Source organism: Pleurodeles waltl, chromosome 3_2 (assembly GCF_031143425.1).
Source record: "Pleurodeles waltl isolate 20211129_DDA chromosome 3_2, aPleWal1.hap1.20221129, whole genome shotgun sequence".
Taxonomy (NCBI): domain Eukaryota; kingdom Metazoa; phylum Chordata; class Amphibia; order Caudata; family Salamandridae; genus Pleurodeles; species Pleurodeles waltl.
The window spans coordinates 44,167,735-44,187,623 of record NC_090441.1 but is presented as its reverse complement, the minus strand read 5'-3'; the positions used below and the strand labels follow the sequence as shown (position 1 = coordinate 44,187,623).

The window sequence follows — 19,889 nt, the reverse complement described above, 5'->3', positions numbered from 1 at the left end:
CTTGTTGGGGCTGCGATGACACCCTGTTCGTTGGGGATGGTTTATGGATCTCGGAGTCCTTCGGCGTTCCTGTGACTGACGTTTCTTCTGACGAGTTTGACGCCTGAATGCCTGTTCCAGTTTCTCTAGCTTTCCTACTTCCATTTTCTTTGTATGTTCTTCTTGATCACTGACTCTCGTCATTTCCCCTATTTCGTCCAGCGAGTAGCGTTTCTTTAAGAAAAGTCTGCGTAGGGACTCTGATTGACACCCTTCAATAATCCACAGACGAAGAGCGTCTTCAGTCGTAAAAGTGTCAAAAGCTCAGTAGCGGGCTAAGCGTTTCAATCACAAAATGAACTCCCCCATGAATTCATCCCTCTCCTGGAAGGCTAAGTTGAAGCCATAGCGTTCATAGTCAATGTTCCTGACCACTGCAGATATTGACCTAAGGAATGACTAGTAATAGTTCTTTAAATAATGGGACATTGTGGACGCTGCATATTGAATGGATAGTTGGGGTGGTGCGTTACACTGTGTGTGACTGTGTGGATTATGTCTTGGAACGTTATGGATACTAGCAGTGTATGGTACTTTACACACTAGGGTACTGTGGAAAATAGTGTGCCTTTGTTGCTTCACATATGGAAGTAGACTTGACCTATCTACTGCGCTCTACATACTGGAACACGGTAGAATCTCCCCTTGCTATGAAGGTTTACTTGCTGGGCATTGTGGACACTGGCCTCTTAATGGAGCTTTATGGTTTGTGAATACTGTCCTATCTGTTGTACTTTGTAGGAGAAATACTGGTCGCCTCCTGGTGATTTATATACTGGGCATAGTGAAAACTGGCCTAATCTTAGTGATTTACCTGATGGTTCAATGTGAAACTGATTTGGCTATGGTGTTAGCTCAGAAGGTTTTGTGTAGGAGTGCCTGTAAAATATAATGCTTTATAGTCAACCTATTTGATAAATTGTTCTATAAAGTGCATTGTTTGGTTTAATGTTTTCCCGATTGTTCTTGGGTTAGGTAACCTATATTAGTGTAGACAATAGTAGCTCCCTGACTCCTGCCTCCCAATTTGTGCTTACAGGCTTGCTTGTAAACAAGGCCCATGTGTCATAAAGCTTTTTTCATAAGACACAAAATGGGTAAAACACTTTCATACATCTGACCCCAAATGTTTTCACTTGGCGGTTTCTGCATGTTCTTCTTTACTCATGTCTCTGCCTATACGGAGGAATTAAAAGATCATTCAACATGTCTATTAGAACAAAATGCAAGATTCTTGTCTGATTGGTTCGCTTCCAATCTGTATGAAAAACAGAGAAAAATGCTGACCTACTTAACATGCCCAAGCGAGTTTAAGGAGAAAACAAGCTAACAGCAAGATGTATACAATAGATTAAGGGAAATGATTACAGGGAAGCTTGGAAATTTGTAGAGTGGTGCAGTATTTATTGGTACGTACTTTGCCCTATAGAAGCATCAACAGAAGTGTTGAAGGTTAAAAAAGATTGTCAGTGCCCAGGAATGGCATATTGCAGGTGTAGAAAGGGGACATGGTGATGGAAGGTGGAGTGGAAGAGATGGAAGGGATTCTTAGTGAATAATGTTAGGTGACGTGTGAGATTTCCTAACAAGCAACGAGGTGAACTCAACTAAAAAGGATCAGACGGGCTGCCGCCAGTGTACACCGGTAATGGATCAGCTAAGGTGTGTTAGCTTTCAATTATTTGGAAAAGTAAGGCTAGTCAGTCTATGGACTCAGTGGGACAGTCTGGACTATGTTGTCTACTAAGTCCAGCCATTTCCTTCTCGCAGAAATGTAGGGCAGAAAAGGCAAGGAGAGTAGGCTATCATAAGTCCACACCTATAATCAACACACCAGGCTTGGAGTGGGCTGCAAAAGCTGGCCTTTTAGAATCCCAGGCCCAGCAGCAGACCTCACTTGGAAGGAGAGTGCAATCTGGAAGAGAAAGTTGGGTGAAAGCTGTGAAATAATATTAATGCTGCAGATTACACGTGAGCATATAATGACACAATGCACCTGAAACAGGAAAGAAAAGATTGAAATTACTTGCACCATAAAACCCTTGTACACTGTGGTGATCTATACAGCAAGGAAACAGGGATCCCTCTTTTTTCCTCTCATTTATTAGAAACTATGGAAATTATATCACAAATTTAAAGATATGAAGATTGTAGCAATGTATGCATGTTCTGAATGGCATTGCATTTTGTTTTGTTCTACTGGGATATACATTTGTCCATTGTTCAGGTTCCAATGGTTAATCATTTTGGAGCTATATTTCCTACCTTTTGTTTGTGTATTTTGAAGTGTCAGAACTCAGTTCAGAGGGCCATAGGGCAAGCAGGAGCTACTGGCTCCAGCCGTGGAGGTTGAGGCCTTTTACTCCTGATGCTCCGTGGACCAACCTTCTACAGATCCTAAGCAACTGGGCCAAGCACCCCTTCAGCACTTGACTCTGATTGGTAGTGCGAGTTGAGCAGTCGTAGGCTTCTTAGGGTAGATTAATACATCCAGCAGCAGCAATAAATGATTGTCTAGTGAAATGCTTGCTTTTGTGAAACAAGCGTTGGCTAAGCCTAGGGGTTTTGCATATGTAAAAAAAATCGGCTTTGTCAATATTTTCTTTAAACGTTGCAAAGGAAAAAACACATAATGACGCAGCAGCATTCACTGCATCATAGCACTTTCTTTTTTACTTTTAGCCATGTCGCACATCAGCTTAAGCTGCTGTGCAACATGTAAAACCTAGTGTGGGGGGTTGGCAGAGTCATTCAACACAAGGAAGTAAAAGGAAGAGTAGCTGCTGGCCAGTGGAAGGCCACTAGCCATAGGAAGCAGTACTTGGTCCATGCTCTACGGCATGGACAAAGACTCCAAAGTCCAGGAGGAAGTTGGAGGCCACGAAGAGCTGCTGATCAATAAGAAACAAGGGAACGAGAGTGACATGGGTTCCAACCAATGGTAAGTAAAAGTAAGTAATGGACAGCCTGTGCGCCCGTTTAACATTTTTTGTTTTTATTTACAAGAGATTTCACAACAACAATGCAAGTGATATGCAGGTGAAATCTAAAAAGAAGTATATACTAATGAAAGTAAAATACAGCATTCACAAACAATACACACAGCCCTTTGCGGTCGGGCTGTAGTTTTTCTAGTCCCACTCTCCTCTCACTAGTGATAGTGGTTATTCCCCATTACCTACAAGCAAAACTCAGAGCCTTACTAGTAGTATGAGTCACAGGAGTCACAATCTGACTCTTTATTAAAGTGAAAAGCGCTATATGACAGAGAAGTTCCCCCCGGGTCTGTCTGGCCCATAAAGCAGTCTTACCCGTAGCAGCAGTAAACTAAAGCTGCTGTGGATTTTTTCAGTAAGTTCTTTATACGCAGCCCAGGAGGGACAGCTGTCAGGTGTCCCCGAGATCCTTGCACGCGACCCTGCGGAGGTAGTGGGCATGGGGTCCTCAATGCTTCTCTAATGCTGGTAAGTTTCCTAGAATCCTCCCCACAGTTGGGGTGGTGGTAGAAATACCGGTACTGGTCCTCAGTTGGGGCTTGGGCCCACTTGGGTCACTATGATGACCTCCTCCTCACAACAATGGTCTTGACCAGACCATGCTACTTGCATTGTCCCTGTGTCCATCCCCTCCTCACCCCAACCCCCCCATATACGGGGTCTCCGTCTTCACTGTGTACATGGGTTATGGCCCGATTGGCACAGCAGCAATCTTTACAGCAGCCTCATCTGACATATGTGGTAGCCAACTTCCCTCCTTACATGGGCTAGGGCCCAATCCGCATGGCAGCAACCTTCATAGCATCCCTGCCTGGCATATGGGGTCGCAGACTTCACTCCGCAAATATGCTACAGCCTGATCTGCACAGCAGTAAACTTTACAGAGGCCCCACCTGGCATCTGGGGTTGGTGTCTTTACTCCTGCACACAGGCAATGACTTGATCGGTGTAGCAAAGTTTGCCGGACTACTTCATGGTGGCTCTCCTCTGGCATACAGGGATCACCAACTTCTCCCTGCACACAGGCGATGATCCACTTAGTGCAGAAGTTGTCTCCTAACACCTCACTACAGGGATCCAATCTCCTGTGTCCCCACTAGAGCTCTCTCCCTCCAACGGTGTCCTCTTCCTCATAGGACACACAGGCCTTGGCAAGCAGGCAGTCATTGGTGCTTCAGGCTCCAAGGCAGGCGGTCTTGGATTCCTTGGGTGATGTCCCCTCACCAAGCTGGGAGACTGTCAGGCCTTGGCCCCCAGTCCTGGTCCCAAGCAAAAGCCTTGTAGACCTTCTCCTCCTTGTATAGCCCGACTGGCTACTTGACAGTTGACACTTTTGGGGGCCTCACGCTCCCCATCTTATAGCCCTTTCCAAACACCAAATGTAATTTAGAGTTTGAGTCTTTGAAGTTTATGTTGGGGCTCTGCTGCCTTTTGAAGTTCCCCCTCCTCTGTCCTGCTCTTCTTCCAGGAAGAAGTCTATCACAGCATCAGCCAATCCAAATCAGATAGCCCCACAATACAGCTCATGGGAGTGACTGGAGATTTGCAGCTGGATGTCAGCCACAGTGATATGTGTAGCAATGGTTTACCACAGGGCCTCGACCTGACTCTTTATGATTCTCTTATCAGCTCCATTTCCTTCCTGAGATGTACCCAGGCCTCTTAATAGTGAAATCTCTCTGAATAAAAGAGCACTCTTTGAATTATACTGAAGAGCCTCGCTCTCCCTTCCTTCGGTGTGTCCCTCCCAGCTCACTGGAATGCAGTAATCCTCAAATGTGTTGGGGGGTCATTCATCTACCTCCTCATGTTCCTCCAGTTATCCAGGGGTCTCCCAAAATGGAACCCAGAATCTTCCATAAATTGTACCATTCACAGGTGCACATAAACTCAGCACATACATATAACACACATGCACTGCACAGCACTGCATCATCCCTATATTCTATGATTCACAGAGATACATATACCCAGCACATTTATAACACACATGTACTGTGCAGCACTGCACTAATGTAGGCCAAGGGTGAGTTAAGCACACAGCAGGGGAAGTGTATGTGAGCCTGTAGGCCTCAATCCAGTGTCACAGGTAAAAAGGCCTGTTAACTCTTACTGATCGCTGAATGGTATACTGCCACCAATGGGTGTGTGCTGCTTAACTCCACTGTGAGGTTAGAGCTTTGAGTGCTCTTCCTGGTCCAAAACGACTGCTGTCCATGAGACAGGTCTGTGTTATGGCGCACGCTCATGACGCATGTTTCCTCATGATTACAAACATCAGTAACAGGGATCCAGACATCATAACAGTTAGGGCACTCAGGGCAGGGATGCACATCCATCACCGTGCAAGGGACTTTTCCATCCCAACAGGCAGGCTTAATCTAACTTTTTCACAATGGATTTTTAGAATGATGATATCATATTGTTTGCCAGTATAACTTGAAAGGATGTGTCCCTGAGGGAGAAAACACTTAGGCAGCTGCATGGCTTTGATCAGTATTGTGCATATGATGGTGATGTGAATTGTTTTTTTGTGTACAGTTGTAGTAGGATGATGTGTACATGTGGCTTGTGCTTGATGTACTACTAATCTAGCCAACACTAACATCTGGATGACTTTAAGCTGATTGATTGTCCCATGAGTTGTGGCTCCTCTCCCACTGGCTTATGACATGACACCAAGTCGCAATGACTTGGAGGGAGATAATGATAGAAAGGGTAAATGTGAACAGGCTGAGCTGCAAGAGGATGAGAGAGACCATGGATGAGACAGACCATGAGAAGGTGACAAGTGGGCGCAAAGGTAATAAATACAAGGATATCTGCAACAAAAGCTTTAATCTTTAAGCTATCCTAGTTAAACCTCAAATATTTTATCTAACATTACATACAATGCTATGATAAAGATACATTTACCATCCAAACTACTTTACGCGGGGTGGAAGTGTGACCATTGGCCCAGCCAGTATTTTCCATACCAAGCTAGATAAAAAATAACAAAAAAAATCTCAATTCAGTATTTTTCCTTTAAGATATAAACCAAGCAGCAACAAGATGTAAACACATCAAAAGTATTTAGAGCTGTCTAGACTATTCCTAAATATGTTTTTAATGAAACAAAGGCAGAATATTTAAAAAAGGAATTTAGAGCGTTTCATGGAAACTGCTATTTAAGTGCCATCTCCTGGCCTTTCCACAACCTCAGAATTCACCAAAAATGGCCATCATTGTTCTAGGAGGAAGGTGACCACTTCTTTAGTAGACCTTCAAAGAAGATGGGGACACCCAGTGGATGCTCACAATCATGGTTAAACTCCTCAGCCAGATGCCCCCCCCAATGACACCAGCAGACAGTTACACAATAGTGAGTGTGCTTAATACTTCAGAAAAGAGACAGCTTCAGGACCAGCTTTCCTCCCTCACAGAGTATGTACCAAAAACCATCAGCAGTGCAAGCAAACAAATGTGCGTACATATAGATGGGTCTTGTCTGTTAGTGTGCCCAGATGGATGTATATACTGGTGGATGTGTGTAAATTACCTTGATGCTGGTGCGTTTAGAGCTGCTCCCCTTGTGCACACGCCGAGCTGTAAATGGTGCTGCTAACTTTGAAGGGAGGGGATGTGGCATAATGGCCAGAGCTGTCGACTTTGAAGCTAGGGGGAACCAGGTTTGAGTCCCGGTGTTGGCTCAACATCTTGTAATTCTGGGCAAATCTCTTAATCTCCCCGTGCCTAGCAAAAATGAATATGTCTTTGTGTGATGTGACTGGTGCTCATGTAAAGCACTCCAATACCTTTGGGTCGAGTTTGCGCTATATAAAACTGCCAAAACAAAACAAAAACTGTAGGGCAAAGAATCTCTGTGATGGGGAAGCACAGTTAGAGAACCTCATCAAGAATCCTGATGCTCTGGCGGCAATGGAATACCACGACACTCCCCACAGCGAAGAGGGACAGTTACATGTTCACCACCCACTGCCTGACACACCCCTGAACCAGACCTCTGAGCACTAGCACCCCTCTGGCTCCCTGGGTCCCCTCCTCCTCTACATGGGAAAAGGCCCTGGCAACCCCTCCGTCCATTCCCCGGTCCCCTGCTCCACTGCTGACCTAGTTTATCATTACCCACTCCCTCTACCTGCACCCTTTGTGGAGCGCCAGCGGTGTAAGTTTTGGCCCATGGACAACAGCCTTCGGCTCTCACCAAGGTCCCTCCCTCAGCTCAGCGCTGACCCTTCAGCAATTGTCTTTTTTCCCCTCTCCCACCTCCCCCCACCTTCCCTCCTTTGCCTTTCTCTTTCTTTTTCCTTCTTCCCTGGTTCCCTCTTTCCCTGCATCACTTACTGTAACTGCTATCCCCCTCTCCCCTGCAACCCCCTTCCAGGTCTTTCCCCCTTCCACCTTCCCTTCCCTCCCCTCTCACACTGACTCCCCCCTCCCTATCCCCATCTTCTCTCATTTTCTTTTGATGACCATCGCACCCCTCCCGACTGCCTCACCCCTCCACTGCCCAGATGGCCGCCGCAGGTCTTATGACATCCCCTCCTCTTTATGAAACATGCCCTATATGAAGCAGAAAAAGTACTGTCCTACCTAAAATCAAAGCACATAGATGTGACCTTCCTTCAGGAAATGAGTCTTTCTTACCTTGAATCTGAGAAATTGCTTTTGTGACTGGGTAGGACGAGTGCTGCATATCAGCTGCCAAGCGCCCTCACCAGCGGGGCCCAGACCATCTAGGTAATGCGTAGTTGCAATGCAATACTTCTGTGTAGATCGTTACCATTCAAGGTCCTTAAGACCTGGTCCGACCCGGATGGGCGCTATGTTTTTGCCAAACTCAAACTTGGCGACCGCATATTATGCGTCGGCTCCATATATGCCCCAACGGGCTCCAAACGTCTCTTCTTCCTCCAACTCAACTGCCTCCTGATGGAGATAGGAGCCTCCCATTACATCCTTGAAGAGGACTAGAACCTGGCCCACAATGCTATTCTTGGCCCTTTAGACCTCAGCAACAATGCTGACAAAGCCCTACTGGGAGACGTACTATTGAATCAGGGCTTGGTGGACCACTGACATCTCTCACACCCAGTTGACCAAGAATATACGTTCATGTCACCAGTCCACGTCCCCCAATCTAGGTTAGACTACTTTTTGACCTTCCACAGTACAGTTTCCGTAGTCAGGGAATCCTGGATTCTGGAAGCTGCGCTTTCGGACCACTCCCCTGTCCAACTCACTTTGGACCTGGGACTCACCACCCTGGGATGTAAGCTGTGGTGCCTGAATATTTCACTGTACCGCACACGCCAAGGCAAGGCCCAGTTACGCTCTCACATCTCCATTTATGTGGACAACAAGGTGTTGGTCTCCTCTTCACAGGTTCTGTGAGCGGCTGCAAAGGCGACCATACAGACAGCTCTGGAGGGACGCTGCCATCGCCAATTCCCAAAGACTAACCCAACAGAAAGACCTTGAGGCCGTGATAGCAACCCACACCCATAGTTACCCTGCAGACCTTCTCCCTCAGTGTGTTGTCCTGAATGGGCTAAAACAGAACTCATTGCCCTGTACACCTCTCAGGTGGAATATGCTGTTCTACGGCTAAAAGGGCACCACTACGAGTAAGGGGAAAAGGCGGGCTGTCTTTTGGCAGCTCAACTATGCCAACAAGAGGCAGCATTAGCCACTCAAGCCATTCATGCCATAGAGGGCACTATCCTCCCCCTCCCCTAAGACACTGCCTGCGAATTCAGGAATTTTTACCTGCCCCTCTACACCCCAGAAACACAGGAAGATCCCACCCAACTTGCTAAATTTTTTGATAGCATACACATCCTTAGGCTCACCTCCGATGGCAGGAGATTATTAGAGGGAGAAATAAGTAAAGAAGAGATAGCTCAGGAAATTTCCAAACTCCCATACCATGAGGCCCCTGGGGAAGATGGATTCCCTGCGGAATTCTATAAGTGGACGGGCGAAGAAGTAGTAAATTCCCTATACAAGGCCTTTTGTGAGGTGGAACGCTCGGGCTCCTTAGGTTCCATTTCCAATAGGGCATTAATAGCAGTCCTGCAAAGCCAGGGAAGGACCCCCTACTCTGTGGGAGCTACAGGCCTATCTTCCTGCTCAGCTGGGATATTAAGATTCTGGCAGGAGTCCTGGCGGCCTGTCTCAGGAAGGTGATACGGTCCCTCATTCATCATACACAGGTGGGATTTGTACCCGGCCGATCGTTCAGGAATCACCTCTGTACCCTGCTGCATACCCTATGGTCAACCAAAGACCTGCAAGTCAAAGCCCCAGCCCTCTCCTTAGATGCTGAAAAAGTGTTTGATAGGGTCGAGTGGTAGTACCTTTTGGTTTGGGTGACGACATTATAGTCAAAGTCTGTTGGCTTTACGACTCACCTATGGCTCAGATGGACTGCATTGGCTTCCTGTCCGACACATCCCCATAAAATGTGGGACCCGAAAAGACTGCCCACTGTCACTGCTGCTGTTCCTTTTGGCTATGGAACTGCTGGCGGCTTCCATCCAACATTCGCCACTCATATCCGGGGTCCCCATACCAGGTGGCATGTCCACAATCTATCTATACGTTGATAATATACTACTCACCCTCACAGACCTCACCCACACACTTCCGGCACTGAGAAACATCCTTGTGGATTTCTCGACATTGTTGGGCCATAAACTGAACTGGGATAAGAGTGAGGCTCTTCCTTTGTTCCGCATTACCATTTGCGCAGCTATAGCTGACCTCCCATCAGGTCTCAAGTATTTGGGGTTCTATGTCAATAGAGACCTAGACCGCATGCTGGCAGAAAATCTTGACCCCTTTCTCACCCACACAAAGCAAGACTTCAAAAAGTGGTCACACTTGGACCTCTCCCTATGGAGGAGAGTACAGGCAGTACACAGAGTTACACTGCCATGGTACACATACATCCTTGGCCTGCTGCCACTGCTGGCCCCTCTCTCCATGTTACGATCAGAGGACAAATGCATAAGTTCCTTTGTCTGGGGATCACCACGCTTCACCAACGCCAAACTCATATCCCACCACGCGTACGGCTGACTGGGCTTACCCTCAGTGGAGCACTACACATTAGCCCTCCACCTCTCCCAGCTCCCCTACATGCTCCCCAGGACGTATGACCTGCCGCTACAGGTACAGACAGAACGCACATTATTACAGTGCCATCAGGGACTAAACCCGCTCTATAATGATGAAGGACTAACGCTAGGTCCTGCTAATCCAATGATACAGGCCATGATGAAATCCTGGAGATTCGCTCACCCACCTGTTTGGGGTGGATTTCCGCCTTTAGGAACATGCACCAATTTTGGGCAACGCCAATCTGCTATTGGGGAAGAGGTACTAAATTGGGAAAGCTGGCGATTGGGGGTATTACCCACCTGGGACAGATCATGGATAACAGTCGTCTTAAACCCTTTACAGTGCTCTGTAATGAGTTTGGCCTCCCACCGCAACAATTGTGGAAATATTTACAGTTCCAACACTGTGTTAATCGCGTGATGCGTAGCGTCCTTGGACCCTCCAATCTTCTCCTATCTCAGAACGTGGGGAATCTCGTGATGTCGAACCTCTATAGACTCCTGAACGGCCATTTATTCTCCCTGCCTCTTTCAAACACTCTTCGCACAAAGTGTTAGACAAGACTACAGATGGACTATGAAATGGAGGATTGGATCGATCTACTGGAGGCACGCAATCGTGGAGCACGGGAGGCTTGGATGAAATTTTCTCTTTAAAACCCTACATGATTGGCACTGGACGCCCATGAAACTGAGGGGAGCAGGACTACTGCCACATGCGAACTGTTGGTGTTGCCCACATACCCATTGTGACCTATTACACATCTTATGTGATTGTCCCTCCACCCAGCCTTATTGGGAAGCGGTGGGGAACACGATAAGGGAGACCATACCGGTTGTGATTCTTCTCTCTCTCGACCCGTGATCATTTTACATGATAGCGAGAGGGCCCCAGATCTCTCTCGTTCACAAACCCGCCTTTTGCTCACGGCACTTGCCACAGACAAGATATGTGTCCTCTGTCACTGCCGCTCACTTACACCCCCCTCCCACGATGAATGGCTCACAGCACAGCCTCTCATGAACGAATCATCTACAAAATACAGGATAGGGTTGAGACCTTTCTTCAAACCTGGGCACCCTTCCTCCATGCCGGTGTGCGTTAACCCCAGACACCTCCCTCCATATACCCCTTCACCCACCTGTACACCCCGCCCCTGCGGACACCTATATTCACACATATGCACCAGAGTACCTTCTTCTTCCCTCCTCTCCACCACTCCCTCCCTCTTCCATCGCCCGTCCCCAAGCCTCCCTCTCCTCCGATACCCCCTCCTTCCTTCCTCTCCCCACATCCTCCCCTGTAAAGATGCATGTGGATGCCTGACATAGACTGTACAGTGCCCCTTTTATCCTTGACCTTTACTGGTCTGTGCACTCTGAAGAGAGACCATGGATTGCATGTGCATGAAGTCTAAACATGATATGATCCTCTGAATGGCACTGTGAGAAATGTACGCTACTCTCAGGCTCCTCTCCAGAGCTCTAACTCCTACTCAAAGAGCCAGAACTCACCAAGGCTTCTGAAGGGGATTCAGTTCACATAAAAGGAATATGCTGCGTGAAAAACCTACAGAAACACAACACATGGAAAAAAACAAACACTCTTAGGGAATTCAAGATTTAATTAAAATGAAATGTAAACATGGACAGCATCTCTGGTATGGACAACCTCTAGATTTGTAGGGTAAATGGGAGTTAAGCCATTATTTTTTGCCTGTACAGGTCATTATTTTAGGACATAATGGGAACCCATATCAAACACCGTTTTTATGTACTGCTGCATCTAGGACCTGTCAGGAAATGACCAATTTAAAGCAATGCAGGCAGCGCACTGATGTGGAGAGAGTTACATGCAGGGTCCCAATCAGATGCATGCCCTCAGTCCTGCCTGCACATCACACACTCATCCCGGGCCCTGTCTGTAGTGCGTGAGCAGTGGGACTGACTGGATCATCTCAAGGCCCTCCTCAACTCACTAGCCCATGTGGCCTCTACCTGACCTCGCGTTCTAGCCTCATACCCCAAGAATAAAGACAAAGCAGTGACCTATGAAGTTAAATAGGTGAGCGAATGAGTGGCTGAATTGCAAATATGAAACAAGAAAATCTTGGGGTCAATTTCAGCTTCCCCACTTGAATAAATTGTGTGGTTCTAGGCAAATATTTTGTTTTCGCTGAGGCTCCTTTTTCTTCTTGATCAGATATGAGTACCTTCAAATGCACAAGTTCAGGAAGTGGGAGGGGACAGGAATGTTTCTAACTTCAATGTTTTAATAAATATCTCATAATGCAGTGATATAATATAATGTGTTAAGGTGAAATGCATCCACATGTTAAAGAATGTATATTGGTAGCAACATTGTCATATTTTTACACTATGGCCCGTATTTATACTTTTTTAGCGCTGCAATTGCGTGCATTTTTTTGACGCAAAAATGGCGCAAACTTACAAAATACAATTGTATTTTGTAAGTTTGCGCCGATTTTGCGTCAAAAAAAGACGCAAATGCGGCGCTAAAAAAGTATAAATACGGGCCTATGTTTGTTGCATGATTCACATGCCAAATGTTTTGAAGCTGCGGCCCGTATTTATACTTTTTTTGCGCCGCATTTGCGTCGTTTTTTGACGCAAAAACGGCGCAAACTTGCAAAATACCATTGGCCCGTATTTATACTTTTTTTAGCGCCGCATTTGCGCCGCTTTTTGACGCAAAACGGCGCAAACCTACAAAATACAATGGTATTTTGCAAGTTTGCGCCGTTTTTGCGTCAAAAAACGACGCAAATGCGGCGCTAAAAAAGTATAAATGCGGGCCATTGTATTTTGTAGGTTTGCGCCGTTTTGCGTCAAAAAGCGGCGCAAAAGCGGCGTTAAAAAAAGTATAAATACGGCCCTGCGTCTGCAGCCAGCCCCTTGGCTCGGTTCTTGCTCAGCGCTCCCTGTTAGTGTGTTGGCTCGCTCACCTCAGTCTGCAGCGACAGCGAATGAATCTATGCTATGACTCGACCATAATATTATTAGGGGGTGTCCCACCCCCATTCACGCCCTCTGAAGCTACAACTCTAGATCCTTGCCCTGTATCATCATAACAAATCACACCTTCCCTTTCAGTCCCTGCTCAGTCACATGCCTGGCGTCTTTCAGCTCTTAACACAGACAAAGATCAATTTTGTACCAGCTGGCAGGAGTCCAAGTGGATACGATAGCCCTGTACTACCGTCCCTCCAGTTACTGTCATAGACAGGACACCAGTTTCTTACGAGAAGCTTTTCAGAAATGCTGCCACAAAAATGATACCGATGAGTCACACGTATAAAACCAAAAAAAAATTACCCTGGCTCTTCCTCGGTGCAGAACACTGTCACCGGGGTCAATGGACTTCTCATATTTGAATTCCTGCACGGGTCTGGGACAGACAGCCCAGAGGCATGTCAAGCAATCCTTATTTTTAGGTCTGGCTGAAGGCTGTTTTAGTTCCTTGCTAGAGCATAGTAAAAAAAAGAGTGAAAAAGAATAGGGAGGGCCCTTGAGTTGTTGTCTACTCTCTGTCTGGGAGATGACAGTTTGATTGACCCTTATTTGGGAGAGGTTGTCTTGGGAGAGAGGCATTCTTGTTTTTGCTCAAGCTACACACATCTTTCGCTGTCTGGCACAGGCCATGCGATGAATAAAACAGAATTATTCAGATAGTTGCTTTGTGTGAGCTCCTTTCACCTCCTCAGCAGTACCAACATCTGTAAGCAGATCAGTGGCCATAGCTGTGACCACAGCTTCCACCATGATAGGGACAAGAGCTGTGACCACCGCTGACCCACAACTAAAACAGAAGCAAGATCACCTGCAGCCCCAACAGCAACCACCATAACAGGGACTCCAACAGTAATCACAACTGCGTCCTCAGCAGGAAAAACAACACCAACATAATTTATCACCTTGACAGCAACAAAAAAGCAACACAAGATTGACAATAGATTTGCAAGGACCACAACCCCAGCTACAGGAGCCCCAATAGTAGTCAGATTCCCTGGACAGCACCAACCATCACAGTAGCAGCAACAGGTGCAATGCTAGTTGCAAGCACCACAATACAGGAATGACAGCATAAACAACAGAAAATACCAAAGCTATAACTGCAGCAACAGCCACAACTGCCACTATCGTAGAGACCACAACAGTATCAACACTTGTTATGAATGCAGCAACCACAGCTGCAGCAACAGGAGTAGCTACAACAGGGACAGTAACAGCACAAATAGCTACCCAGCAGTGACCACAGCAATAGTGACAGCAAGGTCAACAGCAACAATAACAGCTGTCACAACAGCAGAAACAATAGATGCAAGAAGAAATATGTTGCAATTGCCACGTAAGCAGCAGAAAAGCTACTACAACAGCAGCAGCAGTGACATCTGCAAGCAAAGTTGGGACTACAGCAGATACCAAAACTGCCATCATGTCAGGGACCAGAGAAGTTATCAAAGTATTAACCGCATCAGGCACCAGATGCCCTTGAATCACGTTCAGGGCATCTGGTGCCGTGATGATGCCTACCACTAATGCAAGGGAAACAGCAAGTATCACATCTGCAACACTAGCAGAAGCAACAATAGAGAGTACACCACTGGCTACAGTTACACAACTTCATCAGGAGCTACAGCATCCACCATGTAGGAAGCTGGTTCATTATATGGTATACCAAAATGAGGTATACTGTACAAAGAGTCAGGGGTTTCCTCTCAAGTGGACATGGCCTTGCGCTAGCAATGCCAAGGCGCTCTTTTAAGGGGTAGTGTGGTTGAGTAGCCTTAGGCTTATCAGAGAGGAGTGTTAGACATCTGCTGCATGCACACAGCCAATAAATGATACTCATGACTCAAAAAGGAGATCCATGCCACTTTGAAAGAATAACACTTATCTTTATATATTTTTAGGCATCAACATCATTACGATCAGGTAAGTACATTTCGAGTTATTAATTCTTACAGGTTTGAAAAATCAACACTGCAATTTTTGAAGTGGCAATGTTATCCTATCGAAGAAAAGCGTATACTGCATACACAGGCCTCAAAAAATCTACTTGCCCACTCGCTGTGGCGAGTCACATTTTATCTGGTCGAGCTTTTTTCAGGACCTACTTGCCCCTTCTGGTGAGTTGACAAAGAACAGGTGTTGTGTTCGCCTTTAAATCTTGGTTTTGTCACAGCTGCTCTGCGTTCACAGACACAGGTCAGAAGTCAGTTTGTCCTTTTTCCTTCTGACTGCAGAGTGCCATGATTTTGTAAGGTGAACTGTCTGAGCTTCTGTAAAAAGTGTGAAATGAAAGGCTATAGGGTGTCACTTATTAAAATGTTGTGTGTGAGGAAAAACCTAAGTCAACTGTACAAACATTTCAAAATAGATGTCCGTAGTTGTGAATGCCTATTTTTTGTGCTTCTGTGTAATGAAAAATATTTTAATAGGATGGAATCAGAACACTGTACTTGGTGAAGTGCAAATGATAAATATGTTTTCTGAAAGGTCCGGAGTCCTTGCAGTTCTTCTGGGGTGCGTGTAGGATGCAGAGGAGCAACTCTTGTACTCCAAGGGAGTTCTTGGGTCTTGGTTGAAGGCTGCCAGTCCTACCAGGCTTTTGAAGGCACAGGCACTTATAGGACAAGTCGTCTTTGCTGCAGTTGTCGAGGACAGCAGTCAGGCTGGTGGGGCTGGGGCCAAGTCAGCTGCTGGCCTTCTGTTCTTGCTTTTGCGACTCTTCAGCGTCCGTCTTCTTCCTTCAGTTCGTCAGGATCGGATTTTCTGGTGCCTGGGGATTCCCTAACTACTAAATTTAGGGGCAGTACTGGAACTTTAGGGTAGTAGCCAATGGGCTACGTACTCCTGGGGTCACAATGCCCCCTATATGATAGCTTTCTGGGGGAAGTGGACATAACCCTGTCACAGAGTTCGTGTTCTGCCATCACCAAGATGTTCATGCAGGGTGATATGTAGGTTATAAATCTGGTCATAGTAACCAGAGATAAAAACTTTTCTCCTGGATGGAATTTTTGTGTTCTTTTACACCATATTGGTATTTCTGCACCCAAAATTATTGATAATGAGGGTATACGTAACTCTGGGACTCTGTAATCATGTGTGATTTGGAGTTTATACCCAAGGGTCCCCTGAAATGTGGGAAGCATTTTTTAGCCCTTTCATATCTGGTAATTTCACTGGTTTACAGGGTGTGAAATATTTGGGGATGATTACCAGGAATGTGACATTCCCACACTCCATGTATTCCTAGTTCGGTCAGAAACACAAATGTGTCCCAATCAGGAATTAAAAAAAATACCTGCCATGGGGGCCTAAATAATGTATTTGTCCAGATGGTTACATCCGTAGTAGTAAAAGTAAAAAACAGTAGGTCAGTTTTGCTGGAGCTGAGTCTCAGATGATTGATTTTTGGATACTGAGGTTAGTTTGGCGAGGCAGAGGAAATAGCATGTTTGAAGTGGTGTGTGCTTCTGTCAGTCTGATGTCATATGCAGCTCTCTTTGTGTTTTTGGTTTGGTGACCATTATAAGATCGTGTGAAAAACACCTTTGACTGTCAACAAGTGCAAAAGCACCATTGCTGCAACATCACCATCACATCTATCAGCAAAACTACCAGTAGGTGACAAACCACTTTTAGGTGCAAAATCACTTTTAGGTTCACAAACATATGTAGCTACATTCACTCTTCAGCTGCAACGTCAGCAGGAGTGTGAAAAGGCTTTTAGGAGCAAATATTACATTTAGCCGCACATAGTTGGGAGCAAAAGTAAATGTAGGTGTAAATCAAATTTAGGGGCAAAATCATGCAACTATTGGTGCAACATCAACAGGGGCAATGGTCACATTTAGGAGTACAAACATATTTAAGGAGACAGTCAACCTTGTTGCAAAGGTAACAGGAGTCACATTATGTGTAAAAGGGGGACATCAGTAGCATCAGGGCAAAGTCGCCCGAGGTACAGGTTCAGCATGAGTGTGGAAAATGTTTACGAATACAAATCACATTTCAGTAGAAGATAATGTATAGGTACAAATTACATTTTAGATGCACAATCACTTTAAATTGAAAAAAGAAACATTTGATGCGAAGAAAATAGCATTTTAGTATCCGATTTATGCCCAAACTAGTATTAAGGTGCAAAGGCACATTAGGATGCAAAAGGTCCTGCAAACAACCAACTTCCTCTTGTTTTACCCACTTTAACCAGCTCCCTGATGTTCAGAAGATGTGGTACGGCAACTTGCATGGATGCCGTTACCCTGAGTGACCAAACACAGTGCCACTTTGTACAGCACACAGTGACCTTCTTCATCCGGGCACTTTGGAAAGCTAGAAGGGGGCCACTGACTGCACGAACTTAACTTGATCATAATTGATACTACAATTAATATGGCTTGGATCTAGGTTTAAACATTGTTAGCTATAAACATTCTAATTATATTGCCATATTTCATTTGATGTTTAAGTGTGTATATTTACTGGTATGTTTTTAGGTTGCAGTGGCTGATGCAATGAGCGTGACTTGAAAGCTAGCAGCAACCTCTGGGGGTTTGCCTGTTACAAGGTTGTAGGGAGGTGTAAACTTTCTTATAGTTCTCATTCCTTTACAGATGTTTCTATAGAAAGGATAAGGAAGGATGTAATTGAACATATAGAATGGGATACACAACACCCATTAAGAGAAAAACTTGGGCAGCTGGCACCCAAGAACAGTAAATAAGGAAAGCTATCTCCTTAAGTGCCATTCATGCCACACCAGTTGGTCTATTAGAGGTCAAGAGCCACGACAGAGGACATGCAGGTGGCCACATTATTACGTTTTTTTGCAGTTCTACGGACCGAACACCCTATTAACTGACAAAGCAGATCATGATTTAAACAAAATGGAAGATGACGTTTTGCTTGAGAAGCTCTCGGGTGGATCTTTCAATTCTCGCTATTTCCTTCTGATTTTCTAGATCCAAAATTTTACCAGCCGCAGATCACGACCCAGGCCATCGACGGAAAAATCACAGCTACCACTTTTGCCCTGGACACACCAACCTGCGTCTTCAGCGGGAGTGTGACAGATAGCATCTATTTGCTGGTCTCCTATGATAACGGTAAGTCCTGTAAACTCTTCTGTGTCCCTAGTTTTAGAAGCTCTCAGCTGCACCCACCAGTGTGCTGCTCTACATTTTATTGCTAAAGTCTTTTTGTAAGCATGCGCTTTTGTTCTCGTAAAGCGTGCAGCCATACTCATGGTGTAGACCTTCTATCTACATCACAGTGCTATTTCCCGCTTGCATGCAAAAATGGTCTTGTGTACAGGAGTGTTGCAGGTTTTCTCAGGGTCTAGGATAAAACACGGAGCATTTTCGGGCCTTTGTTCATTCATTTGGCCCCTGCACCGAGTGCCTCACCCTGAATTGACCTTTTACTCCGATGGGCTGATGGCTCCTGTTATCAACTCTATTGGAATGACAGGGCCCACACTAAATCAGCAGACCAGGTGACTTTCACCAGCAAACTTGGGCCAAAGTCTTCTGGTGAAAGTTCAGGGTAAAATGAAAATATACCAAGGTAATTAGAACCTGAATTAATGATTCTTTCGGTACTCATTCATTTGTACCCCTCAGGTAGGGTGATCACCTCCTTCCAGGCTATTAAAGACACTGGGGGTCATTCTGACCCTGGCGGTAATTACCGCCATGGCGGAGGTTGGCGGTAGCACCGCCAACAGGCTGGCGGTGCTCCGCCAACAGGCTGGCGGTGCTCCGCCGGGCATTCTGACCGCGGCGGTACAGCCGCGGCCAGAAGCGGAAAGCCGGCGGTGTACCGCCGACTTTCCGCTGCCCATGGGAATCCGCCATGGGGATTCTGACAGCCCATACTGCCATCCTGTTCCTGGCGGTTCACCCGCCATGAACAGGATGGCGGTATGGGGTGTCGTGGGGCCCCTGGGGGCCCCTGCAGTGCCCATGCCAATGTCATGGGCACTGCAGTGGCCCCAGTAACAGGGCCCCACAAAGAATTTCAGTGTCTGCTTTGCAGACACTGAAATTCGCGACGGGTGCAACTGCACCCGTCGCACCTTCCCACTCCGCCGGCTCCATTCTGAGCCGGCTTCCTCGTGGGAAGGGTGTTTCCCGCTGGGCTGGCGGGCGGACTTTCGGCGGTCGCCCGCCAGCCCAGTGGGAAAGCCAGAATGACCGCTGCGGTCTTTTGACCGCAGAGCGGTCTTTCGGCGGGAACCGCTTGGCGGGCGGCGACCGCCGTCCGCCGCGGTCAGAATCACCCCCACTGTTTCCAGGACTGCTCTTCTGTGTGAACCTAATGCATTCTTTGTGTTGTAGTCTTGCCTTTCTTCCACTGAACTAATTAGACTAACACACCTGAAAACAGTGATTTGTAGGAGAAAAGTTCAGGATGGGAGATAGTGTCCATAATCATCTTGTGTGAGGTGTCACTGTATCTCCAGACCTGGCGAGTCATAAGGAGGCCAAAGCCATGAGTGGCGACCCAAGACTGCTGCTTACATCATCCTATGGCTGGCTGTTGTATGAGAGCCAAGCAAATAATCTTACTGCTGGGGATACAGGACCCTATAAGGCATCCCTAAATACCAGACTAAAGATTTCTTAGAATTGTTGATTTCCCCTTGCTTAGAACATAACTAGTCTGGACTACAAACTAATCTGGTCCATGCTTT

At 46.3% G+C, this 19,889-nt stretch overlaps 1 protein-coding gene across 1 annotated transcript in view; it reads left to right on the top strand.

Annotated features, from left to right (window-relative positions):
- LOC138286445 (uroplakin-3b-like) overlaps positions 1-19,889 on the top strand; it is a 121,234-nt gene that overhangs the window by 24,693 nt on the left and 76,652 nt on the right. The window contains exon 2 of the mRNA XM_069226710.1: positions 18,157-18,300. Coding sequence (XP_069082811.1) covers positions 18,157-18,300 — 144 coding nt within the window. The remainder of the gene's footprint in view (positions 1-18,156; positions 18,301-19,889) is intronic.